The sequence below is a fragment of the Empidonax traillii genome, unplaced genomic scaffold (assembly GCF_003031625.1).
Source record: "Empidonax traillii isolate 1590-97213 ecotype Southwest subspecies unplaced genomic scaffold, ASM303162v1 scaffold1068:size345056, whole genome shotgun sequence".
In the NCBI taxonomy this organism is placed as follows: domain Eukaryota; kingdom Metazoa; phylum Chordata; class Aves; order Passeriformes; family Tyrannidae; genus Empidonax; species Empidonax traillii.
Window position 1 is genome coordinate 142,855 of NW_020956261.1, and position 27,655 is coordinate 170,509.

General features: G+C 42.4%; 2 protein-coding genes across 2 annotated transcripts in view; one reads left to right on the plus strand and one right to left on the minus strand.

Annotated features, from left to right (window-relative positions):
* Positions 1 to 156: 156 nt before the first annotated feature.
* IMMP1L (inner mitochondrial membrane peptidase subunit 1) lies at positions 157 to 26,093 on the minus strand. The gene is made up of 6 exons (XM_027904592.1): positions 26,040 to 26,093; positions 15,086 to 15,223; positions 14,198 to 14,286; positions 13,497 to 13,623; positions 4,675 to 4,785; positions 157 to 325 (listed from the first exon to the last, which is right to left on the minus strand). The coding sequence occupies exons 2-6, from the start codon at positions 15,188 to 15,190 to the stop codon at positions 257 to 259; spliced, it is 501 nt and encodes a 166-aa protein (XP_027760393.1). The 5' UTR covers positions 15,191 to 15,223; positions 26,040 to 26,093; the 3' UTR covers positions 157 to 256.
* The window catches only part of ELP4 (elongator acetyltransferase complex subunit 4), a 122,528-nt gene continuing 120,751 nt past the window's right edge, over positions 25,879 to 27,655 (plus strand). Inside the window, exon 1 of the mRNA XM_027904591.1 lies at positions 25,879 to 26,371. Within this exon, the coding sequence (XP_027760392.1) occupies positions 25,879 to 26,371 (493 nt within the window). The remainder of the gene's footprint in view (positions 26,372 to 27,655) is intronic.

Sequence of the window (27,655 nt, forward strand, 5' to 3'; positions counted from 1 at the left end):
AACCTTGGCTCGTGGTAAAAACCCAAAACTGTCCAATAAACCCAAGCACTCACTGTGGCTCACCAGGGGAAGCAGAGAAAGAAGCCCGTCATTGTTGCTGATGACAGCGGTGTATCATTCCCACTTTCAGGTCAGATGTAATCTCAGAAAGAGACATTTTTTTGTCAAGTAATATTTGTGTTTATTCTAAACAAAAATAGTTCCATTAATTTTAGTAGAAAATATTGCGAAAACCGGCAAGAGTAACTTAAATCTTTCAATCGTCGAGGAATCGGTGGCCGTTGGGGCTTGCACGGAGAAATCCAAAGTCATTCAGAGGCCAAAGCTGTAAAATAAAATACAGGAGATTTTAATTACAACTCAAAAGTTCTGAGTTTTCATTTGTTATTGTTGTTATTGTTTCATTAACAGCGTATTTTTTTACCTCTTTGGCTGACAGGGTAAGGAACTTTCCTCACCTGTGTGCTTCTCTTAGAGGGAGTAATAAATCCTGTGTATCGCAAGGAATCATTCCATAATGATTTATAATATATACACACTAATTTATACAGGGCATGCTTTGCTGTGGAAAGCCTCACCAATTTCACTGCTGTTTTCAGCAGTGAAACTTGAAAATAAATATGTTCCTAAAAAATATCTTTCAAATTCCACGTTTTTTTGGCTTGTAAACTTCTTCATGACTTAAACAATAAAGGACATATTTTTTGACCCATCAGGGCGAGAAAAGAACACCCTGCACAAGGACCTGCCACTGCTGAGGTGGACATTTGTATTTTCAAGATGAGCCTTTGAACTGCAAACACCAAACCCTGGGAGGGAAAAAAAAAAAATCTACAGGCAATGCAAAGAGGTATAAAGGGGTGGAGTCCCTGCCACCAGCAGGGCTCTTGACCAAGGGGCTCCTCTGAGAAGGGGACAGTTATTTACAAAAGAACACAACTCATGACCAAGCACAAGTGTCAGAGAATGATGCTGACCAACGACAAAGCAGCTTCTCCCCAAAATAACTGCAGAGCTGTTCATAATACTGAGGGCTCCCAGGAGTACTTGGCTCTGGATGTTCACTAATTACAGGTAGGATGGTCTTGGATGCAAAAAAAAGAAAAGGAAACCAAGGACGTTCTTTTACACTTTGTCCTTTGCCTCCCTTGCCTGTGTCTCTTCACACCCCCTTTCAAAGGTGGCACGAGGGGATCAGCAGGAAGAAGGGAAAGATGCTGCTGAAGAATGAATGCCCTCTGTGGCTCCAATCCCATAAAAACTTCACAGCCCCTGCCCAAGGTGAAGCAGCCTAGACAGAGAAGGATGATGCTCCTTGTTCCCACAGCACCTGTCAGAGAAATGTTTCTCTTGCTCACTTTTCCTCAGGATTTGATCTCCAGGAAGGAACACAGTCTCTGTCCAGGAACAGCCACCTACTCTGTGACTGAGTTCATGGAACAGCCCCAGCACAGGACCCTTTCCTGCTTTCTGTGTGGAGTGAGGAAGGAATTTTCTCATTTCAAAGAGGAAGCCCAGTGCCAGGGTTCAATTATTTCTAACCCTGTGATTCATCCCCAGCACTGAAGACCATGACAGAAGGGGCAGAGAGAGAGAGAGTTAAGGACGGGAATGGCAGGATACAGCATCGTTCCTGCAGCCTGGGACTGGGCACTGCTGGAAGCTCCCTGTGCTCAGCTGGGCTGGGCCCTGGGGGAGGCAGAAGGATGTGAGTCACTCTCAGGACCTGTGGATCAGGAAAAGGCTCAAAGCTCCCTTGTGGCAAGGACCTCAGAGAATACCTGTGGGCTTGGCACGTGCAGGGAGGGAAGAGCACGAGGAACATCTGCTGCTACACAAAACCAGAGAGGTAACACCTCCTGTCTGTGCAGATCAGCCAGGGAGCTATTTTAAGGTCCACACAAATAGATACAAACCAGCAACAGAAGGATATTTGTGATCTTGGTTAGAAGCAAAGCCGTGGAACTCAAGGCTGTCCAGAGGGCCTGTGCTGGCTGCAGGCTGGGTGTCGAGTCTTTGTTTGGCCTCGAAGGCAAACAGAAGTAAAAGGAAATAGAAATATCCCCTATTACAAATCTAAGCTGATCCGAGTAAAGGCCTGGAGAAGGAAGTTTGTTAGGCCATTCACTGCAGCACAAATCTCCTTTCAGGCAACTCAAATTGCACCTATTGCAATTTGACTTTCTTGCAGTGAAAGGAATCAACTTTGCTTTAAATGCTGCTTTGACAATTTAGCTTCAAATTCATCACAGTAATCTCAGTGGTAGAGTTAGAAGGAAAATGGTGTTTTATGTACTCTGCCTGCAGGGAGAACCTGAGAAAAAATACTCATGGCTGGAAACGAGATGGAAACCCTTCCTCTGTGAAACAAAGACCTGCCACTGTGTCGTAATTCCCAAGTCCTTTAAAGTTATGACAGAAGTTGACTGTGACTTGTTCATTCAGACTGGCTATTCCAATTAGCAGCTACTTGGCCTCTTTGGTTTGGCCTACATAGATAGATCTGATCTGATGGATGGGGCATAAATGGGGCTAACTAGCTCTTTTGAAGATAGATACACTGCAGGTCTGGTTTTGACATGGAGCCTAAATCCAGGGAACGCACAGGATATCCTACCTAGGACAGGACGAACTTGAGCTCTGTCAGAGTGGGACTGCCAGTGCTTTTACTGAATTTGCAGCTGCTTTGATTTCAGCAGCCCCTCAGGGAATGGACTTGGCTCTTGGAGGGGCAGCGGACACGGTGGCACGGAGGGAAAGGAGCAAAGATGATCACATACTGTGATTTCCCTGGGGGGTAAATCTGGTGCACCAACAGTGGCTGAGAATCTTCTGTCTAAACTTCACAGGCAAACATTTATGTTCTGCCAAGGACAGGCTGCCCAGACAAACTCAGGTTGGCTCAGCTCACTCTCTTCTGCTGGAATCCGTGAAATTACTTCCAAATTAGCCTTGGGTTTGTTTGCACCCGTTCCTAGAAATGTAACTTAGCACTGAAAGGCATCTGCTCCTCCAAAATCCACTGGATGATAAAGCCACAAAAGCTTCCATTCTGAAGGCAGTAAAAAAGTGTTTCACGAAGGAGAAGCCAAAGCTCCAGACTCTGCACTGAAAGCACACACAGGTTTTTTTGGCCAGTGGTCTCAAGTTTATCCCCCATCGTGCAGACTGATTCCTGCTGCCTTTCACAGCAACACAGTACCAAGACCACTGCACTCTGATGTGAATCACCATAAACCACCCAAACTAGAAACACTCACTTGAAGACTAAACTCACTTTTGTTTTTGTTAAGCACCATATACTTAAATCTCATGAAAACAAGAATAATCACTACTCTATGCACCATCGTAGAACAACAGCAGTAAAAGCTGGTTAAATAATTATGCTGATTAAGTATCAAACGATTGCTGACTATCTCTTTTAACAGTCAGTGTTCTGGAGTCCTAAAGCAGCACTTCAGTATTATTGCACACATTATCTGTGTGTAAGTTCCACTCATTTCACAGAGTTCAATAAAGTCTCTCAAACACCTTCCTTGTTGGGGCACAAGCTGGACACAAATCTACTGCTTGTGGAGAGATCCTGAGACTGATTATGGCTGTCCCCGTCCACAGGTTCCTGGTATGTACACTCTTTGCCAACAGTCCCCTTCCAGCAGCAAAGGGCAGTTTGGAGAACTCTTTTCTCAGTCAGATTAGTAATTACCACCATTTGTATCTTAGCAGTTAATAATCCCAGCTAAAACTTGGGGTCATGAAAACAGCCCTGTCTGGAATCAGCATTTTTCCCTCTGGTGTACAAACAGGGCAGGGAAGGGACAGAGAGCCCTCAGTAAACACCAGGGAAGAGCTGGAGCAAACGCTGGCCAGGAAGAACAGAGGTCAGACAAAACTTGGCAGCAGGGCTGAGGGGGACATGGCTGAGGTTTATTAAAGCCATTACTGATTGTGCTCAATAGCTGCAAGGTTGGGGGTTTTGTTAAGTTAGCAAGTCCCAAACTGTGTTCATAAATACTGTAAATTAAGAATATAAGCCTGTTAAATTGGAAAGATCTGATCTTCCCTGTGCACTTGTTAAATTATGGTTTTTGTGGATGTGTTGAAATAATAGAGGAAACCTTTTTTTATTGGTCTGATTGAACAATTTTAAATCCAGCTTTCTAAAAGCAGGTGCCAAAGTCTGTAATACACACACCCTTCTTTCTTAGATTAAACTTTTTATTGAGAGGAGGTTGTGCTGGTTTCTCCTTTTTGGTAGAAGAGTAAATTAATAACACAGATAATATAAAAAGTAATTTAGCGTGGCATAAAACTGCAGAGTTATTGGAACAGGAGAAGGAACCATGGTGGTTTATACAGCACCACTTTGCAGAGGCAAGGATCAGTCTAAGGATGGAAGGTACGTCTGTGCAGTAGGGTGGATGTTTTTTACCAGGTCTGGATTTGCCTGTGAAATAACTCATTCAGCTTTCAGGGCAGTGAGTGCTCAGTGCTCGGTGCTGCTCACAGGTCCTCCCTCCAAAAGACACCATGGATGAGTTATCCTTTCACAGCAAGTGGCTTTCCTTTCCATCTGCTTTGGCCAGGCAGTTAAGGAGGCAATTTTCCATACCTAACACCCAGCCATTAAAAATGCACTGATGCACTACTTTTAGATACTGTAAATAGAGATACCTTCAGACAAATGCGTCCTCTTATCAGCCCGTAAGGAACAGGTCCGTAGCACCTGGAATCTGTGGAATTCCTGAGGTTGTCACCTTCTAACCAAACATGTCCTTTAGGCACCTGTGGTTAAGCAAGATTGAAATGTCAAAAAGGGAACAGAACAGAATGGTGAGCAGCTCAGTTTGCCTTACACCACCACATTTGCTGATTTCTGAGCTCTGCGTTTCATCACTGTGTAAATGAACTGATTTTTTAGGGAATCCAGTAAGACACACTGCCAGGTTTGGAGGGATGAGAGGGAGTGCTCCAAAGTATCTGTTCTATCATGTGCTCGAAAACCAATGGTTTGCAACAAAAAATCCAAAATGAAGATGTAAGAGGTTAGACCAATGTGACAGGGTCATTAATTTAATAGACTTCAAAAGAGGTCATTAGGATGTTGACTGAAAATCTGCCCTCCTGTCGCAGTAACAGCATGAACAGGGCAGCCACACACTCATCAACATCCTGGGGCCAGCACCAAGGCTAGACCTGTTAGTAGATTCATGATGAACTAACTGGTAATTGATTGTGACATCAATTACGAATAATCTCATCATTTTATCGGAGTAGGCTTGTCAAAGTTCTAATTAAGATCACAGTTCATTCTATGTGCAGGCAGAATCCACAACACATTATATTGCAATAATGATGATCACAAAACAGCAAATCCCTTTTTATAATTTGAAAATTAATGATGGTGACCTTATACTATATGACAAAGACCTTTCATTGCCCATATATATTATGCATTAACTATATTACATACCATGGATTCATGGCATTCACTGGCTGACTCAATGACAAAATGAGAAATAGCAACAGAGCTGTATTAGTCACCTAAATGAGAGTATAAAGCTTTCATGTATGAAAAAGTTGCTCCTGTAAGTCTTAAACTAAGATTTCTGCTTGGAAGGGAAAACACGTCATGTTTCCTTGAAAACATTTCAGATACAAATAACCTCTTATAAATAAGTTACCAAATAAAATCCTTAATAATCCTAATTGGGTTTTGTTTCTAAAATTCTAAACCAGGCTGAAAATTTAAAAGAAGCAACATAATCTAGATAATATTTAATGCGGACTTTAAACTAACAGACATTTTTCCAAAACCAAATATGTACTTGAAACATTATTAATACCACAATTCAGAGAGAAAAAAATACAGAAACTAGCTAAATAAATAAACAAACAAATTATCTCCAATGGAACTCAGAGTTTGAGCAGTATAAACATGAATGTTTTACAATGAAGCCACACAGGCTCATACATACAATAGTCTACACTGAGAGAATTCCTGGAGAAGAGACTAAACAAAACGTCAGAGGGCACAAACCCTTCCCTCCTCATTGCAGAATCCACAGAGGAGCTTTATGTCTAAATCCTTTTGAAACCTACTGGTCTCCTTCCAGAGTGTCCTGGATAAAGGAAGGCCACCTCCTTTGTTTTAAACTGATCCACTGGTTCAGTCAAGCTCCTTCCATCCAGGAATTCCAGACTCAGCTCGTCCTGTCACCTTTGTTATTTTGTAGGCTTACCAGATTGCTGGCACGCGCATGGAGGGCCTTCCTCTGGGAAGACCAGCTGGTTTCGGCTTCCTGGCTTTGGCCCTCCTGCCACCCCAAGCTGATTTGCAAACAAATAAACCAACCAGAAGTCAATTTCAAATAAATGAAATTTACAAAGACTCTACCCAGAGTCAAAGGATCTGTGTGGAACATACACCTCCTCACACGTGGACATATAGTTTTGAAAGGTCTCTGTTTGAGGATGGACTGACTCCTATTTTCCTCCAAAATTCCATGGCACACACCCAGCCTATTTAGGATGTCCAGCAGGTCAGTTGGATATTCATCTTCTTTGCAGTGTCCCCACCCTGTGTCCACACCTTACATGAGTTTGTTTTTCAGGTGCACATATCACAGTACAGAGCAGTGTCCTGACCCTTCTGGTCCAGCATCTACTGGAATTACAAGCCATCCATCCAGCTAGAGTCACTGGGAAAGGCTATCCCAGCAAATACACCCCCAGGAGGAGCAGGAATTGCTACGGTAGGAAGAGGGTTTTTTTGTTCACAGTTTGCATTTCAGGTGGAACATCTGCAGTGAAGTGTCTTCCTACATCCTGAAATTCACCACTAAAGGTACCTTTTTCTCCATGGAAGGTATGACAGGCCCCTGTACCTCCGAATTTGTAATTCCTGTCACAATGATCCATCTAATACCTTTGTGTGGTGTCTGGCCACCATCTAGGCCCTTCACTGCAACCTATAATTAAGACAAGCAATAAAAATCACAAGAATTACTTGAAAATGTAAAATAGACCTCTTAGAGCAATTTAAATGTATCCAAGGAGCGCAACTGAAATCACAGTTGCCACTACTGCACACAGAGTGGATACAAAATCACGGTGGCAAATAGGAAATGGCAAAAGCATAAACTTGGGCTGGGCAGTGTTTGTGTTCTCCCCCCACACAGCTGAATCCTCACAAGAGCAGTGGGTCACATGAGGAACCAGCAACTCCTCAGCAGGGCAGGTTCGTGCCAAAAAGCCTCCTCTGATTGTCTGCAGACTCCTCCCTTCTTGCCTCAGCAACCCCCGTGCCTCTGGTTTTGTGCAGATTATCCGAGGATTTATTTCCAAGGAGCAGCAGTTCTCAGGCAGAACCGGTTGTCTGCGGGGCAGCTTATACGTGTGGGAATAAAGGACACCATCAGACTCTCCCCTCTCCCTTCCCAGGCTCCAGCTCAGGAGAGCAAGAGTATCCCTGAGAACAACTGAGCTTGAAGCTTCTCTTTCACCTCAGATAAATAAACATCTTCCACTGCGACATTCCGGCTAAATTTGCAGAGCTGTTGCCATTTACTCAGTGGAGCAGTTAAAGTGGCAAGACTGAAGTACAGGGCAGGTATTTGATGCACACCTACTGGCATAAAACATTAATGACATGGGGAAGGGGGATCAGCAAATAATCTTCTGGTAGCTTGACATGACACCAAACTTTTTTTCTTTGATTACTCTCACCGCCCTCAAAAGATGAGAGCCCTGCGCTGCATTAACTGGCATACCAGGAAACTGCAAACAAAATTAACAGATTGAATCATCTGCCTCAAAAACACCCCCAAACCCAAGTAAACGCAACCAGGCTTCTGTGGTTTGGGGTTTTTTGTGTTGGTGCAGTTTTTGTTTGTGATTTTAGGGGCCGGATAAACACGAATCCCTCGCGACCTCAAAGCCCATCAGCACGTACAGTCAGCTGGGAGCAGACGAAGCCTGAACTTCCCTGAGGTCACAGGTATTCACATCACCAATCCAGCAATATCAAAGTTTCCAACTTAAGGGGAACTTTTAAATCACTGCCATCTTTTCTTTTCAGTTCAGAGGCTTCCTTCTTGAGCTACGATAAGAACTAATCTCGGCGCTGGACAAAAGAATAAAGTCTGCGAGTTCTCATCTATCCCTCCTAAGGTCTATTTAAGTGCCTCCTACTTTGGTACAAGCAACAAATGTAATTGCTTCATGTCCTGCGGGTGTTCACCGAACAAAAGGAGCTTTTGTGAATAAACCACAGGTGTTACCTTTCTTGATTAAAGTGAAATATGATGAAAGATTCTACAATATCGGATGACAAATTTACTAACTACTGATTAAATTGCCTTATTTAAGTAAATTGCATCTAGTTAGGATAAAATATACACCATAGAAATGCGGGAGTTTGTTTTATCGCTCTATACTTAAAGTCTCACATAACTACTCCTTAATCCTTTATTTATTAATTCAGGACCAAGACTGAATAATGCTTAACAAATCCTTTTTTTAATGATCCAGTTGCTCTAGGCACCGTTTCTTGTAGGCTTATCATAAATGTTGTTCATATTAAGGTTGCCATCTGTACAAAAACCAACAACATTAATTAGCTCAGCATTTTCAAAACCAGCCCAAGCATTTACATTTACTTTGTTGTGCTGAAAAAGCTACGGAATTGTAGCACCCACACTGGAACTTAAAACACCTCTCAAATCCACATCTTCTGTGTATCACTTAAAGGCTGAAATACTGGAATTTAATAATTCAGACACTTGCACGCTTTGTTTACTTTACTTCCATAAGTATTCTCATATGATCTAGATCATACTGTTAAACACACAGGCCTGAATCAGCCTGAAAAGTTACAGATCTGATTTTTAAAATCTCCAGCTGCAACTCTAAATGGAAATTATTAATCATCTTTCCTTTTCTAAAACTGTTATCGGTTAAAATTCAAACTGACTTGTTCATGTTCATGGGTCAAAATTTTCAACCCCAAATCTAGCCACATTTAGGAACTCCTGAAAAAAAAAATCAGAATATGTCAGTGATTCATCACTCCAGACTATTAATTAGCTTTCTCGATTTACAGAAGAGCAGTATTTTGGAAGAAATTATTGATTACAAATCCAGCAAAGATTACTTAGCAGTTTGCACAGACCTTTCTCACAGCAATAATTAGGAAGGATTTGATTCTCTTCTTCTCCTGAAACCAGATGATGTAACAGGGTCACCCAAAACACAGGTTTGAGAACAACAACAAAAAAAACCAACCCTGTGGGTTCAAACCCCAACTCCCGGGTTGGTTTCATCATCCTGAGCAGCTCCCGAAAAGTTATTCCTGAACTCTGAGCGGAGGATTAACAGGATCATGAAATCCCAAAGGTTCAAACTGATCTGACCAGCACAGACAAAGCTGTACTCTGCATTTCCACAGAGCAAAACCATCTAGCAATAGAAATTCATAAAAACGAGTCGCTCGGAACGATCGTCCCTCACGATCAGGGAGGGGATTTCTCCAAGGTTCTCGTTCAGGCATGAAGTGGCTGCACAGGAGCAGCGGGGCAGTGTCAGAGCTGCACTTGGCCTGCACTCAAGACCAGCTGATAGTGCAGCTGCCTCCTCTTGGCTCAGACTGTGGGGGAGAAAGAGCTGCTGGAGAAGGATGGGGGAGACCTCGGTGAGGAGCCTCTCTCCGCTGCCCCGTGCCCAAGCCACGGTGCAGGCACTGCCCTCCTCCCTGACCACGCACTGAACCCAAGCCCTGCCATGGGGGTGCTCTTGAAATACCAAAACCAAAACTGCAAAGGCACAAAGACCAATCCACAGAAGAAGAGCAGAAGAAGCCCTGGAAATATTGGGAAGTAGGTTGATAAAATTCTTTGTGTTTCTTTTCCCTTCAATAATTTAGTTTTGACAAATCAGAGTTTTGATCTTTAGTTACTTCTCGGACATTTCAAGATTAGCTTAAGTCGTGAACTCTCTGCTGGGATATGGAGTGATCTGCAAACTGGACAGATCTGCAAACCAAACAAATATTGCAAATCAGTCCTCCTCTCCCACCAGACATTTAGCACAGCCACTGGTTAAAATTATGGCATAACTTTCTCTCAGGCCTCTGGAACACTAGAACTCGGGAGAAGGAAAAGGGAAATTTCTTACTCCTTCTCCTGATCAGCAACAATTAAATCTAAACCATGAGTGTAAATTAGCTATTTAGATACTCAGAACAAAGCAAAAAGAACTAGAGTTTTGGCAAGTTTATTTTTAACAGCTGTTCAGGATATTTTAAAGGGACTATCCAATGGCAGTGAGTGCCCTAAAATACGAACCCCCTTCTCGGTGAACCCAAACCTGTAAAACCCTCCAGCAGTGATGATGGTGCGGTGTTTGCACGGTGTTACCCTCAGTGCCCACACAACATTCTTCCAGCACGTGACAGGGACCGTGGAAGAGTTAACTGGCGTGATGTGCAAACACGGGGAGATGCATTATTATCCTGGGAGCGGTGTTAGCTCCGGAGCACGGCACAGGATGCGGGGATGCCATCTCCGCAACGAGCCTCCTTTTAGCACAAGGTAAACACACACCCCCCCCCTCAGCCCTGCTGCCAGCATTAGTGCTGAGCTGTGATTGATCACCGGCACGGGGTTGCTGAGATATGGATTTGTATCGCGGCTTTTTATCACCGGGACTCGCAAGAGGCAGTTCCTTGTTTACAGACCCCGGCTCTATTAAGTGACATTATTAGGGACTACTTTTGTTTAAGTGACACGAAGGCTGGGCATATTGGTGGTTTATGACATACAAGCTGTTTTAATCTGATGGCTTCCCCCTCACTTTCTGCAGCTTGTAAATAGGAGCTGCAGCGCAAGAACATATGGCACTAAAGAAATTAAAGCTAAAGTAAATGGCATTAAAACAAATTCAAATATAACAATGGGATACTCGATCTGAATTATAAACCTGGATCTGTATTAAGACTTTTCAAAACAGGAGATAAAAGGCTAAATATGAAAAATAACCTTTCAGCTGTTGGGTTTGGGGTTTTTTTTTAAATACCATTTCAGGGGTTTCCTGTATTAGTTTCCTTATTAATCCTCATTATTTAGTTCTTACTGTTAAATAAATAAATCAGTAAAGATATTTTTTAATAATTGAAACTAGGTCTGAATACCTCATTCCTAAAAATGAGTCGTGTACCTTTTTAACTTCTGGGTTCTATCACATTGCCTCTGATACAGTAAAAATAAATCAGGCATTCTTAAATGTTTATTACAGCAAACACACTTGCCTGTATTGATAAATGTTTATAAAAACCTGAAGAACCCAGCAAAGCTGCCAGCCTAATGCTCACATTGCATACCAGATATCAACAAAAAGGACAACTACGTTTTCCTAACCTTGTAATACTATAGCAGCTTACTCAGAAAAGGAATTTCATTATACTTTTCATGCAAAGAGAAAGATTTCCCCCATTATTATTCCACAGCCAAAGTGCAACCTCTAGCATATGAAGCTAACATGACTATAAGGACTATCCTTTCAGGGAGACAAGCAGTCAAGGAAAGCTGAGCAGTTCACAGTAATAAAAACAAGGAATCCTCTGACCTCACACACTTTGGAGTCACAGCATTCACACCCCACTTGGAGATTTCTCATTTGGGGAAAAAAAAAAAAAAAAAAAGCAGTTAGCAGCCAAATAAGAACAACAAAACTCATGACACTTCCTAGGCTTTGCTGCAGTGGCACCTTTCCTCCCCCCAGGCAGCACTCCTGGCCATTTGGAATCCTAGCTGAGGCCTTTCCTCAGTCTGGGCAATCCTTTTTTTCAAAAACCTGACTCAGGCAAGCACCAACAAAACCATCAGCCAGTTCTCTGTGCATCTGCTGCTGTTATTTGCTTTGAGGAATTTTTGTGTTTGAATTCAAAGTGCCCAGCACAGTGATTCACTAAAATAAGGAATGTGATCAGGTAATTGCCTAAACACAGACACACATCTTTTCCCCCTCCCCAACAGGAACAATTAGTGAATAATTCAGCCTAAGCTATGAACATAAAGTGCAGATATCTACGTTGAGAATATGCTCTTCTGTAAAGGAAGTGTCTCCTGAACAGATGGGAAGATCTACCTTTTCAACCACTAAACACAGGAGGAAAACAGATAGGCAGCAACAACGAAAGTATTTCCATTTAGATCCTTCCTCCCCCCCTGGATACAGTTTATGATGGAAGAATGACAAAAGCTCTGCTGTATTTCCATACATTAACCTGTCTGAAAGCAGGAAATGGACTCTGCATTCCCCATCCACTCCTCCTCCCTACATTATGGCTTAAAACTGGAGACAAGGAATCTCGCACCCAGGGCAGAAATTATTCTGCTGGATATTCATCTGGTCACTCCAGGGCTTCCAGAAAAGCCGACATCCTGTTTAGTACCAAATCTTTCCTGAACTTCCTTCTCAGGACAAAGACAAGTGAGGAACAAGATGCTCAGAGAAACTCGGTTTGTGTCTCCTGTCAGTGTACAGAGAATTCAATTCAGGTTTCCATTTCAGGTTGGTCTGCTCTGGGAAATTCATATTTCATTGCAATGACCAGCTCCATCAGAGCCAGAGAATTTCTTCAGCTTGGTAAGACAGGTGGGTCTTTGGGGTTTTTTGTAGATTTTTCCTTGGTTAAACAGTTAACAATTTGATTTATGGAAAAACTAAATGTTCATCTGCTGGTTCCACAAGGTGCTGAACAGAGGTAATGGTCAAACACACTTTTGGGACAAGAAAAGCCCTTTTTAAAGGGTTCCCATTTTTCTGTGATCACGATTCCTGATGATTTTTCTAACGACAGCCTAAAAAGAAGTTGCTGAAAACATTTGTCCCAGATCTTTCCGAGTTTCTGTGAAGTGTATCTGCAGAAGGACAAGTGAGCTTTAAGGTTATTTCCCCCTTTTCATTTCATCTTGTTACCTGGCTTTTTGGACAAGTTAGGAAAATTACTGCTTTTCCAACCATACTGGGGAAAACTAAAATATTATTACATTGAAACACAGAGACATACACCAAAGTGTGATTTGAAAAAAAAATCCCACAGCTATTGCAGAGACAAATATTCACTTCTTAGCACTTAAAATACATGAACAGTTTTGCCTGAAGAACAAGCCCTTCAGTCTGCCACCTGCACTGCACTTAATGCGGAGAATTTCAGAGTATTCTTCCAGGGAAGAAGACCTAAGCAAAGGGCAGAGCAAAAAAGATTATCTACCCACACTTCCTACAGAGACAAAAGGCACTGAGAGAGAGACAGCTTGCCAGACACAGAGTTTAAAATGACAACATTTTGCTGTACATATACAAGAAGAAATAATAATTTATGAATGTCATCATTTATGATTCATGGCGATACTCAGATATTGCAAATCCTTTGCAGACTACCAGGCCTACTTAAGTAATCATTAATTTACAAAGCAAGAAACTCTAATACTTACGTAGCTGTGACTCTTGAGGAAATCTGAAGGGTTGCTTGTGCAGACTTTATCCCCTTCCAAGCCAATTACTCTTTTACAGATATTTGATTTGGGGTCATTTGGGCTTTTCACAATCACAATATCTCCTCTGAGATGAAAAAAAAAAACCAGAAACAAACGGAACAACTCTTAAGTACAAACTGTTTGGCTGAGCACAAGAGCATCAGTGTGTATGCTCCAAACATATCCAGGCAAATATGTTCCCTTCTGCCTAAAATTCTTGTCTGCAGTTTTGGTTTTTTCAGTTTTACTCAGGGTGTAATTTTACACAGAGGTCTAAAAGCAACTTTTTGTTAATTTAGATCGTTTATGAAACATTTAAGACTACAACCTAAGGACAGTAATACCTACAGACTGCTTCTCAAATGAGACAAAAATGCTTGGAGGAGAAGTTACAGTCCCACAATAGAATCACTGGGGGGAGGGAAAGAATTTCCTCCATTTTTCGGACAGAGCTGTAAAAGTGACATAGACTAAATTATCCTAAATTAATTCTGACAAGCTGTTTGATGGGCTGTATGTGCTGAGAACTTTAACCTCCATCAAACACAAGGCAAAGTTATTACCATTTAGAAGCACAAAAATATAGGAAAAGTAAAGGGCAGATGGAAGGTGGTTACTGGCAGGCTCTGGCAAAGGGGATGGAGAATCCAGGAGCGTACTTTCGGATGCAGTAAAAGTGGCGGCTCAGGTTCTCCGAAAACACAACGTCGGAATTTTGAATGGTCGGTTCCATCGAAGGTCCAGAACACTGAAAATCAGAAATAAATGAGAAAAAGGTTACTATTTCAAATGATTTTTATCCGGAACACATTAATATTTAAATTATTTGCTAATAAATTTGAAAAGATAATGTAGAGAAGAACTAAAAATTGAGATCCTCCAAGGAATGTGATACATCTGAAAGCTGAGCTCCTCTAGCTTGTCACAGCTCCACATCTGCTTGGGGTTGGTCCTGAACTGTGCTGGGAGCCACAGGTCCCTACGGATTCATTTCAGCACCTAAATCTCTAAGAAATTCCGAGGAGCAGCACTCGAAGCTCTGCCTGGTTACCCCTTCCTTCAGCCTCTGGAGAACAGAATCATCAGAGAGGCTGCAAGAGCAGCTCACAGCCACACTCCCCCGTGACCAGCAGCAGGTTCTGCTGGAAAAGGGCTTGGGGAGGAGGGGGAAGGAGCATAAAACACCCAGAAATGTGGCCAGAGGTGGAAACAAGAGCATTTCCTATGGGTGACTCCAGCCTTTCTTACAGGATGAACTGTAAGATGAACATCTGCAAAATGCTTAATGATAGTTTCCCATTTCCTTCAGTGATGGCTCAAGCAATAAGGCATCAAGAAATATGAATGCCTAAAGTAGAAATAACTTTCATGAGGGCTGGACCTGCCCTCTCCACCCCCCCAAAAAAAAACCCAGGCATTTACTAATCACGCCCTGAAACTGCTTCGAAGAGAACCGAGAAACGTGAAAATACCGACACGCTCACATAAAACAATTCCAGTCTCAACAGCTTCATTTTCTTCGAAACGTCAGGAAAATGAAACGTTACCACGACAATCCCTCCGAGGTACTCGAAGGCACAGTGTGCTATGCAGCCATACTGCACCGTGTAGCCCAGGAAGCGGCAGGTTCTCCCTAAGGCATCGCGGAGCATCCTCCAGCGTCCCGTCGGTCAGCGGGCCCTGGCCTGCGGGGGGACCAGAGCAGCGTCAGTCAGTCACCTGGGAACGAGCCAACAGACCCCTCTCACCAGCCTGTCACGTTCAGCTGAGTATACTGTGACTCAGATGCAGTTATTTGTTAAATAACACCTGATGGAGTTCGTTTTAATCATGTGAAGACAGTGAAAGTTAGATTGCTGTTTTTCTTAAAGCACCAAACCACCTGAAGCGACTCGAGCGACTGAAACGACATTCACAGAAAACTGGAGTAATCAAACAGTCAACAAAACCAACCTGAAAAATCAATCCAGTAAAAAAAAAAGCTTGAAGAACTGGACAAAGTAAGGAAAATGGGAGTCCTGAGTGGCTCGCCTGAGTAAGGCTATCCTAGAAAAAGTTAGGATATCTGATAGTTCTGGTGGTCTGGAGGCGAAGCAGAGCTTTCCTTTGACTGCATTACCAAAACACTTGCACATAAATATGAGGCATCTGGTATTTTTGTTCTTAGCCATGGTACCTTGGCACAAGTTCTGCAGCACATTAGACTGCAAAAATCTTCTGACCACCCCCTCCCCAAATATTCAAGTCCAACTCTGATTACAAGATCCAGTTCCTGCAATGCTAATTTAATTCAAATGTTTCCTTACCCCACTTTTAGGACACTTATATAAATAAGTATCTCAAGGAAGTGGAAAACAGACATCCTGAAGCAAGTTTTACATTCTGCAAGAAACATGCCCCCCTTAAACTCAGTATTGCCTTACCATGAACTAAAACCACTGCAAGATTTCCCTGTTTTACTGAGTCAATACAGTATATTTGAAAGAAAAAAGAAGGGGAAAATGCTGTGTATGTACAATATGCTCCATTTAATAATGAAGTAAAGACATCCCCTTCTATATTTGGTGAAGTTTCACTAATTAAAGGCAGGGATTTAAAAGGGCACAGCTTTATTTGCATAACTCTTACTAGAAACATGTTACAGGTGAGAAAAGGAAGGTGGAGTGACAGCAGATCAGCAGAATTGCACAACTAGTGTGAATTTATGACCACAGCTATGCTTTGAGAGAAGTCCATCATCGATACTTCCTAACAGCAGCTGCTAGAGAGGCAGCCCCACACTGCTTCTCCGTTCAGACACAGAAATACTGCACAGCCATCCTGTGGTTTTGCTCCAAGCTACTCAGAAACCTTATATTCACATATTAAAACTGTACAGAGTTCAGGCACCCGTGGATATTACAGGTAAAAAGGAATTTTGTCCGTTTGTAAATGTGGTACAAAGAGGTTTTTTTAAAAGTTCAGCCTTATCAGATTTCATTTCAATGAAAAAATTCTCAGCTTTTATGAAAGGCTTTTGATCACTACTCAAGAAAGTTAATTTCTAATTGAGGCACATATATACATAATTATACACAGTCTGACCCTAACGAGGTGACTGCAGAGGATGGGAGGGTGTTTTTAATGTTAAGGTTTGTCTTCAGACATCATTCCACAGAATAACTACAATCCTGAAAGCTTCCCTGGAGTTTTAAGTAGTTAATAAGTGAATGTTGCAGCAAGAGTAAGCCCAGTAAAAAAAAACCCCACCAGAACAAGCTAGTTTATTTAAAAAAAAAACAAATACAAAAATAATTATCCTAAGTATCATGAAAATATAACTGTTTCCTCTGCAAACTTTGTATCAGACCATTTTTGAAACAATATCATACTGCAGACCACAAGAAGGAAAACAGCTGAACGTTTTTCCACATCACAGTTTTCACACAAAGTGCCATCAGCAGGCAACTCCACCAGACTGAGCATAAGACCATTAAGCACAATAAAACAAATTATTTAAGTCACAGGCCCCTTGAAAACTTAATGGATCAGTTGGGTAAACATCCTTATCACAGAACTAGTGGCCTAAAACCTACTGTAATTACTTCCAGGTACTACCTACTATCATATAGCAGGTAGCTGAAAAATTTATACTGGAATAGATACTGGTTTTATGCTGAACAGAGGCATTGATTAAAAAAGATTACATCCATATTTATCACAGAGGACACAATTTGATTATTTTATTAGAACAGTATAGTTTATCCCCCGCAGCAAATAAAATGCAAAATGCAATTACTATTATCTTCTGTTCCCTTTTCCTTGCATAGCCCATGCTTTCATCATTTGAGGTTTTTTTGTTTGTTTGTTTATAAAATTAATCACAGCTAGCAGGGCAGAAACCACTTTGAGCCTCATGAATGACATCCAAGAGATGGGAAAGGATTAGTTCTCAGTTGCTGCCAGTTATAGCGCCAGGTGGCTTTTTCTGCAGTGAAGGTGTTACCGATAATCCCATTACATTGGTACTAAATCTTGCAGACATCAAAATTATCACCAAGGTTCCTTTTCATCCCATCCTTTCCAAATGACTGGAAGTCGCTTCACCTGAAAGAAGTCAAATCCACATGCAGCTGCTGTTTTAGCAGCCAGCGGACTCCCTGAGAATGCCAATCGTGATCCAATTTCGCTGTGCTGGTGGCCCCCTATTCCCTGTCCAATAATACATCTGTTAAAAAAGCCTACAGCTACAAATCAAGTTTAATCCTACCAGGGACCTCATGTTGGTCTTGTCTTCCAAAAAGGCAGCAGGTTTTGCCGTCTATCTCTGCTAGTGTCTGGGGAATACTCTTTAAATCCCAGCTCTACTTAGAAGAATAAGCTAAGGATCACAAAACATGACCTCAAAAACCCTGATATGACTATATTCTGACCCAGAGGCATTCATTCTAGGTGAAGATTAGAACTTTGCATAATAAGATTACACAGCAAGTGAATGATATCAAGGGACTATCCATATGCAGCCGCCTGGTTTTCTATAGACAGCCTGTGCTCTGCAATATGCAGTGCAGCCGAAACAGAGCTGGGGCTTTCTAGCTGAAATAAAATAGATTCACATAAATTAGTTGGCCATTTCCAGATTCCTAAATCCCCTATTACATCTTTTATTGACAGCTCCTGTGAGGATAGCACAAATGGTATTCTCTTTGTACTCTTTGCTTCTGTGACGCTCACGCTCCGAGGGAAACGCACGTAGGTTGTCCAGAAATTACCATCTTGTTTGCTGTAATCTCAGATTACAATTAACCATGTACATAATAAAATTAGGAAATCAATGAGCAGATTCATCATGTCCAGAAAACCAATGGCACCGTGTAAGGCAGTTTAACATATGGTGCCAAATTTTTAAATACAGGAAAATCGGAGTTGCAGGCACTGGAAGTGCGATTAAACAAATTCTCTGACTTGATACTAAATGGATTTTCCCCTTTCATAAAAAAATGTCCAGTCACATTTGCTTTATGCAACACTTCCCAATTCTGGAATTTCACTGCATATTAACTCTCCTCCAAACATTCTCCACTTCTTACCAGACACCTTTCTCTGCACAAGGCTATCCCATAACTTGCACCATCTCTTTCCCATCGAGTTACTCTGAGATTATTACTTAAAAAAAAAAAAAAAATGCAAAAACCCAAACCAAAGAAAAAAACTGCACACTGACTGTGGGCCTTTCAAATATTTATGTTTGAGCTGTTGTTTACATTGAACTGTTATTTTAAAACTTCTGCATGAAATCAATGTTCTAGGTGCTAGAATAGTGAGGGGTGGATATCTTGCTTATCAGGATTCTTCCCATATCAGACACATAATAAATACAATATTCTAATTACAATCTGAGGATTCCAAACATCCAAGCAAAAGAAGGAATAATTTTCAAAAGGTCTCTCAATGCTGAAGATCAGACAGAACTTGCTTTGTATTTCCAGCTGTTGCCTTACTCCAGAGGAAACGCTGGATTAGGTCTGGCAAACCTGCAAAAGCTTGCTGATATTCTGGAAGAGATTATTTTCACACGTTATCTCTACTAGGCACTGACAGTTTGTCTCCATCAAGTGCTCCTCCATCTACTGACAAGGAGTTCAATCCTGTAAATGTAAATTCCCACAGCACAATTCTCTGGTGTTAAATAACGAGGCAGTGCCTACATAAGAATGAACAATTTTTCAAAGCGGATTTCAAGCAGTTCTCACTGGTTCTATTTACCTTTGGGAAGCAGCTCCTAACAATCCCACAAGCCCTGTGCATAAAACGCTGTGTTAGTGGCCAGATGCATTCCAGGGCTTCTCTCTTCCTGTGGAGCTCCACACGCCCATCTTTGCTGAACAACAAATCCAGAGAGCTGAGCAAAGGCGTGGTCACACACGGCAGGTCTGAGCCTCTCGGGGATGGTGAAACATTCAATTTACAGTTTTCTGTAACAATGTCAAAGTTAGGACGAACACCAAAGGTCTGACAGACATCACAGACACCCTCCTGGTAACTGAGAAAATATCCCATGCCTGTGTCACAAGGGTCAAATACCTGCATTCTGAGCTACACTTGTTCATCTTAAACTTCAGTGTATTCACTTTGTTGAGACGCAGACTTGCAGACTTTGAAAATTCATTTGGTTTAATAAGACAAGGAGTTACAAGTCCAGTTTTGACTTTAGGCACTTAAAATCTACAGCCCTACAGAACGCCAAGTTGCCCTTGGCTCACACGTCCTCTGCACTTCCAGCGCTGACACACCTTGAAGAAACACGAAGGTATTTTTGGGAATACTACTCAGAACGGGGAATAAAAGAGGGGTAAGTAATTCCCCCTCTTGTTTGAGGGTAAAAAAAACATCAAAGACACCATCAGGAGGGCTGGTTAGAAAGAAACAACTGTCTCAACCTTATCCCCAGTGCTGGTGTCAGACAGAATGGCATCATTGCAGAGGACTCCACAGTGGTTTGTGGACACAGAAGTCACACGGTGTGGGATCTTAAACAGTAAATCAAACCTGGCAGATAATTAAACTATAGGAAAACCATAAAACATTTGAAAAAATACAAAAGCAGAAAACAAGAGTAGTTTTAGCACTGTCAGAAAATGTAACTGTAATGAAGGATCCTCTCTATGTTCATCGATAATTCCCAGTTACGAGCACCACCCTCTAATGAGATACCGTATGTACACTCTACATTAATAATTGTGTTAAAAAACAGGAGAAAGGCAACACAGGCAGAAAAAAAGGTGCTCAGTATTTATATTTTCACGTCACCTGAACAGAAGAAAAATGCATATCAAGTGCCTGTCACTACTATTATTCTACCAAAATTTTGATGGCTTTCCCAGAGTGCTTTTAGTTACAAAGTTCTAAATACACACACATACATGGTTTTAAGTTACTTTCTATTCAGAGCAGAATTGTATTTCATGTGAGTTTACGCAGTAAAAATAAACTGTAATCAGGACTTTTTCTCATTGCTTAGTAAAATTTTATTAGTTATTTCTGAGCTGATTTAAAACACAAGTTCTGTAGGGTCTTCTCCACTTGCAAGATACAAGTATAAAAAAAGTCCCAACCGTCAGTAGATGAGTGCAATGATATTCAGTCTGAGTTAATCCCCAGACATCCAAATCCATCAATAAAAATTCATCAGTTTTAAATACACTGAGCCTATTAAGCAAGAACAAAAGCATATGCACAAAAGAGCTTTTAATATATTTCAAAGCCCACAAGAGCCGTGGTCTCATTAAAATTATAAATTACACAACCACGGAACAGAGATCCGAACTGCAGCGCGGCTAAGCAGATTACAGCAAACCCCGCGTTCCATATGATAACACACCACGGCCCTCCCAGATGGGGGCTTGCAACAAAAAAGGCCATCGCTGCAGCGAGGGAAAACCTCCTTGTGATCTCTGCTCTCTGTGCAGCAGATGACAGCCAAAGAATATGTTGATTATTCTGTTTGTGCTGCTAAGCTCGTAAGGTGGAATGAAAGCGATATGATCTACGGCGAACCCCGTGCTAATGTGGTTGCCCCCGCTCATAAATAATATACGGGATTTATTCCGGGGCTTATCTTTTTTTTTATCTGAGTTCCAGGTTTTAAATGCACAAACTAAAACAGAAGGCCAGCACAAACTATTATTTAATTTGATGGTTTAAAGTAAAAGATACGGCTGACACAACAATAAGTGAGAGAGCTGACTACTCAGTGAATTAAATAGGTAGAGGTGCCTTTTTCCAATTACATGCCGAGGTGCAGAGAACCTGCAAGGCACTGAGCACACTCCAGCCCCACAAACTGCACAGCCACTGACCCCAAACACATCACCAAGCAAGGCCCTTATGGCTTATTTTTACCACCCCAAATTCAAATTTCAAATGAGGACACAAGTACTTGGAAAGCAGAAGAACAGTACAGAAACAATAATTGTATAACCTCACTAATATTGTATCTCCCTGAACTGCCTTCTCAAAAACTATTTAAGTTTTGAGTAAGTGATCAGATGTTTTTTCATCCGAATTTACTAACTTGGTTTGTTCCAAAAGCACAGAATTTGGCTTGCCCTTCCTTCCATAATACACTGCTTTTCTAAAAGGAAAATCAGGGAATGGTCACACAGCTCCTTCCACAGACACTTTGTGCGTGCTTTGTGAGAAGACTGATGATCTTCCTACAGTTTCATGTTTGTGACTAAAAAAAGCTCAATTACCTTTCTTCCTTTGCTAGGGACGGTGTCACAGCTCTGAACCACAGAAATAATGAAAATATGGCTACTGATGACACACCCATGTTCTAATGAGCCTCAAGACTAAAAATTCAGATGAATTACTCTCCCACTGCAATGAAATAACACATAAATACTATTTTCATACAGGACCAAGACAGGACCTTGAAACAATCAGTGAAGCTGACTGCCACCACAACCTCAGGTGCTTCCATTTACACCACAGTGGTAAGTTATTCTGCAGTCACCAGTTACAGTATTATCATTTTTAGGACCTTGATGATATTTATTTTCAGCTTCTAAAACTTTAAATGTTGATTTCTTTTTATTCCTCTTACCAGTGTCATCTCACACAAAATGCAAAATAGCACCTGGGGAGGAAAAAAATGGTAACAGCCATGAAACTCAGGCATCTTCTTGCAATACATCCATATTTCTATAAACAAACCTTTCCTTACATTCTTATGAAATGCATCTAATAAAAAGGTTTCAGCAACAAAAGAAACTTCCAGCTAAGATCCCAGCACCAATAATATGTGAGCTAGCCAAAGCTAACTCCAGTCAACACTAACTTCAAAGCATTACCGAGTAGCAGGCTCAGTACAGATGTAAGAAGCTGAATTTACTGAGATAAAGAATGACAGTTTGCTAAAATACAGCCTGGCTACAAAAACCCCAGATATTCAGTGTTTTCTGCCCCCTCCTTTTTTGTTAATCACAATATTATTCCAAATTTGGAACAACATGAGTTTCCTTAAGTAGCCAGCAGTGAACCTGGCTTTACAGTGAGTTTTATTAGATTGCTGGCCTGGGTTTTACCCAACTTTATATAATTCCCACCAAAAAACCCCAATTTTAATTCCTGAACCACTTAAAGGCCAAAATGACCCTTTTCTTCATCCACCTCTCATTGACCTGTTTGCCATTCCAGTCCCATCTTCTGAAGGGCAGGCAAGGCTCTGGTCTCTGTGCTCAGAGCAGGCAGAGTTCCACAGCTCTATGGGATTACTGACTGCAGCACATCCTGGTCCATCCCCCCTCTGTGGATGGTCCCACTCCCATGGAACCAGAGGGAAGCCCGCTGGATACGCCTGAACGTTCCAGTGACTCTGCAGGAGTTTGTCCTCATGAAACCTGAGGGTTGTACAGTTTTGAAGTCACTGGCCAATATCCCTCCTTGGGAAAGCCAGCAGGTTTCAGTAATATTATACTGTACAATTTCATCATCTGAAGCTACAGAAACATTAACCAACTTCTTAAATGATTTATTGTCTTCAGCACTTACTACTTTAACCCCTGGCTCCCAATTTACTTCCATTGTAAAAGAGCTGTTTAAATTTGACACAGGTTAGGTTTAAATATTTTTTTTTTGCTGTTGTTCAGTATAACCCACAGGGATGCATTTGGTAACATCCAGAGGATTTCTGAATAAAATCATATCATGTTTTATATAATATCATACAACTGGTAAGTCTTAAACCCTCCCACTAANTTGGTGTCAGAGCTTCCAGGATTAAACATTCTTTCCAGTTGTTGGCTCATGGCCTGAAGATCCCGCACTTTCAAACTTATCCCATTCTGGCTGGTTCAAAGATCAGGAAAATGAAGCCATCTTCTTTGCAGCCGTAATCCACGCCCCATGCTGTTCGATACTTAAGAACATCTCCAAAGCAAACTACCTTGTTTCAGCTCCCAGCAGGAGCTCAGCAGGGCTCTGGATCACATGACTGCAAACCCAGCCCGGTCAGGTGACTCGGGAGCTAATCTGATTTGGGGGACTATAAAACTTTAATCAGTACAGTCTAATACCATCACATTCCAGAAGTGATGAGAGGAGCAGCTTGGAGAGGTAACAGCAAACAAAACTAATAAGGATTGTGAATCAGAGCTGCCACAGGATGTGGTTTTTTAGTTCTCTATCCCATACACAAACCCAACAGAAAAATACTACTGAGAGCTGGTCAGGCAGAGAGGGTTTGAAATAAAACTTCCACCAGCTCTGCAGGCTACAGCTTCTGAAGAGAAACGCCAAACATACCTGCAGATCAGATTCCAAGCATGCCCTTTTCCCAAATGTTCTGACTGCTCTCTCACCCACCTTTTGGAAACTGGACACATGAATATAAGCAAACTTTTAATATCATCCAGAAAGACTGAAAAAGCTATTATTATTATTCCTGAGAATGAAACACTACTGACTTAAAAACACTTAAATGAACTCCATAAAATTAGTTTCTTCTCTATTTGTCTGAAATGAAATACAGGTAGTCAGATGTGGTAAGCAGTAATTTTATAAGCAAATATTAAGTTTTACAGCTTTATTGTATCAAACTGTTAAAATTTAAAAAAAAAAAAAAAACTTGGAAAAATAGCTTATTTCCACCTGTTTTCTAAATCAGTAGGACTTGAACTGTACCCATCATGTCAAAGAGTGCCAGGGGAAAAATGAGCATCACAAACAGAACTACTGCCATGTTTTAAACGTTCGCTTCTTATACTGAAAAAAAAAAAGTTTCTACTTTCCCATTATTTTTATAATATCTGAAACACTCTGTCCTGTTACAAGTTACATTGTAAGAGACAGTTTCTCTGTATTTTAGAAGGACCTCAAGTGACAAAATTTGCAACAAAAATACCACTTTGTTTGAAAATCGGTGAAATTCTGAAATAGCTGCAAGGTCCCACCCCCACTGTGTGTCTATGCCCTTTTCCATAAAGCATCAACTCAGCGGGATGACATAAAATTAAACTATTAAGAAGACCAATCAATAGTTCCAACTCAGATATAAAATAAGAAATAAAATAAAGGAAAAAAAGTCTAAAAACTACACATCAGTCAAAGAGCAGTGAGAAATGGAAGAACCAAAGAGCGGGCTCAGCCCTGGGTGTGTATGTTTACACCTGTCTTGTAAAGTTAACACAACTTTGTTTATTTATTTATTTTTATTTAAAAAACAAGCAAGGAAATACTTTGTATTTCACCAAAGTAACAAAAGGAAATTGAACTGCTGGAACGGGGGAGAAAACATCCCTGAGATTGAGTGCAGGGGGTCAGTCATTTGATTCCCTCTGAATCACTGGGTCAGCAGTGACTTAGCCAAGACATCTCCGTGGGGATAGAAGCTTCTGTAACAAAGTTCTCCAGTGGATTTTTTGTTAGTCTTTCCTATTGCTATACTCACAACCCATTAGTCAAGATATTAGAGGAGTTAAATTTAATAGGTGTATTTATGTCTTGCCATGTTTTCAAACGTGCCCTTCGATCTTCTCCCCTAAAGGCAGATACTTCTCACACTGAACAATAAACTATTAAAGACATTAAGACAAAATATTAAGACAACCCATTGATACTCACGGCAAGAAATCTCAGAATGATCACTGCTTAATTCTAAAGAAGCTTGGCCAGCAGCACAAGGAATGCCATTTCACTAGGAAAGCATAATACTAAAGCTTCATGCTCCTGAATTCCAATTAGATATGAAGGAAAAACTCTGAGGTTCAGGACTGCCCACCCATTTGTTGCCCTTTCAAGCTGCTCATATTTAACATGAGGATTTATCTTTTTTTCCCCTTATTAACATAAGCAAAACCACAGGTGTTCAGAAACGCGGCTTACAATGGCAGCAAAAACTGTTCGTTGAAATTAAAGTGGGAAAGTGAAGAACTATAATGCTAGAACCTCACTTTTATATTCTCCTGTGTACAAATGCCTTCAAGCAGCTCGAGACGCATCTGAATCGCCAACAGATGAAAAAGAAATATAAGAACACTTGTGACAGTGGCTATCCTTTATACTGACAGGGTTTTCTCTCACATTCAGAGCAATACAACACAGAGCGTTCACTGCCAAAGCAAAAGACAAACTTTAATGTCTTTAACTTTGCCTACCCCAGGTCTTGGGTGCAGGGCCACCACAGTGATGCGATATCTGGCTGCCAAGTTAAGGTATTGAACCGCGCCTTTATTTACGTGCCCGCGGCTGTTTACAAACAGGCCGGGGACCCTCGAGCATACTCACTCATTTTACCTTACACGCAATAACGTTTAAAACACGTTTCACAAGCAGCTTTTCCTCCCGGGCTCATTTACGAATGGGCCGATGCCGACAAGGGTGTGGAGCCCGTCTCCTCACCCCGCTGCGCCCCCAGCCCCGCGGACTCCCCTGGGAGAAGGGGGGAGCCCCCCGCAGCACCCGCACCGCGCCCCCCTCACGCCCTCAGCCCCGTGCCCTCAACCCCGACCCGGTTCTCACCTCCCCGTTCGCCGCCGGGCGCTTCAACCCTTACCCGCCCCTCCCTCCCGCCACCTGCCAACACCGCGGCCTCCCATTGGGCGGCGGTGCCCGGAGCCGCGCTGCCATTGGCGCAGAGCGCAGCGCGGGGCCCTCCCACAGTGCCCGGCCGGTGCCGCCGCCGCTGCCCGCACCCGACATGGCGGCGGCCGGCGGGGCGCGGGGCCGCACCAGCTTCCAGCGCCGGGCCGGGGCCGGAGCCCGCCCGGCCGGCCTGCCGGGCACCCGGCCCGCGCTGCGGCACGGGCAGCTGCTGCTCTCCAGCGGGCTGCCCTCCCTCGACTGTGTGCTAGGTTGGTGGGAGCGGGACCGGGACCCGGCGCTGCCCCCTCCCTTCCTCCCCCCCACCCCCCCCCCTCCCTCCCCCGTGCTGGGCCTTGCTCCCCTCCGTGACCCCGCGGCGGCTCCCGCAGCTCCCGGGACTGGGGGGAGGACGGGGGGGAGGAGGAGGAGGAAGGGGCAAGGTAGGGTCCGCTTCCCGGGAAGGAGGGTAGGATTGCCATGCCCTGCCCCGCGGAACCCCCGGGCAGCGCGCCCCGCTCCGCCCTCGCTGTCACGGCAAGGGCGCTGCAGGGCTCGGCTTTGAGAGCCGCGCTCGCTGCATTAACGCTTTAGGTGTGGTTGCGCCTCTCCGGTGCGGGATGTGTCGGACTGGGCTCTCTGTCGCGGCTGCAGCGTGGAAATGCCCCGTCCCGAGGAGCTGTTCCGGCTGCGCCTCTGCCTTTGCCTGCTCTCAGTGTCAGGAGAGTCCCGTGGACTGAGTTGTTGTGGCTATTGATGTGTGATCATCTGTGGCGTGAACTGGCACCTTTATGGGATTGGGAACTAATTAATTTCACCGTTTGATCTGTGTACTCTGATCCTTTGACTAACTGCTCACTAAGCGCATCTATAAGGGTGCATCAATGTACCTCAATTACTTTTAGGTAGTTTAGGTACTTTAGGTTAGTTCATTCATCCTTGGAGTACATGGATATATGAATATACCGCTTTTTTTTTTTTTTTTTCCTAAGGGTATTCTCTGTGAGTAATGATAAGTCTACAAGTTGTATCCATTTTATAAAGAACTTTTTGCAGCCTGTGTATCGTTTGTTTGTTTGTTTATGAGTGTCTGCCCTTTCATCAGGGGTCAGCATCCTTGTGGAGAAGGCTCTTCCTCCTTTAAGAGAAAAGTATTTCATTGAGTGTAATTTGTGAAACCCTTTAATTGCAGAAATAGAAGGTTTGCTTTGCAAGTTCCAGTTCTTCCTCATATTCCCTTTTATAAACAGTGGATTTCTCACAGCGTGGCTTAGAAGATGTGGACAGCTCCCTTGGTGGCAGTCTCCTAAATTTCCGGCACTTGCACACACAGTTAGTGGTTTGTCGTGGAAAACGAGGACACTTTCAGTGAACTCTAAAAAGTACATTTTCCTTGTCTTTTAAATATTTAGTCATTCCCTGACCTTGCTAATTTTTATACTTAAATATCAAGGAAGCTTTTCAACCCTAGGAATAGCAACTTGTAAATATTCTTTTAGGTAGTTTTCGGGTTTTGGCATCTTTGAAAAGCTGTAAAACTGCATTCCTGTGTAAAC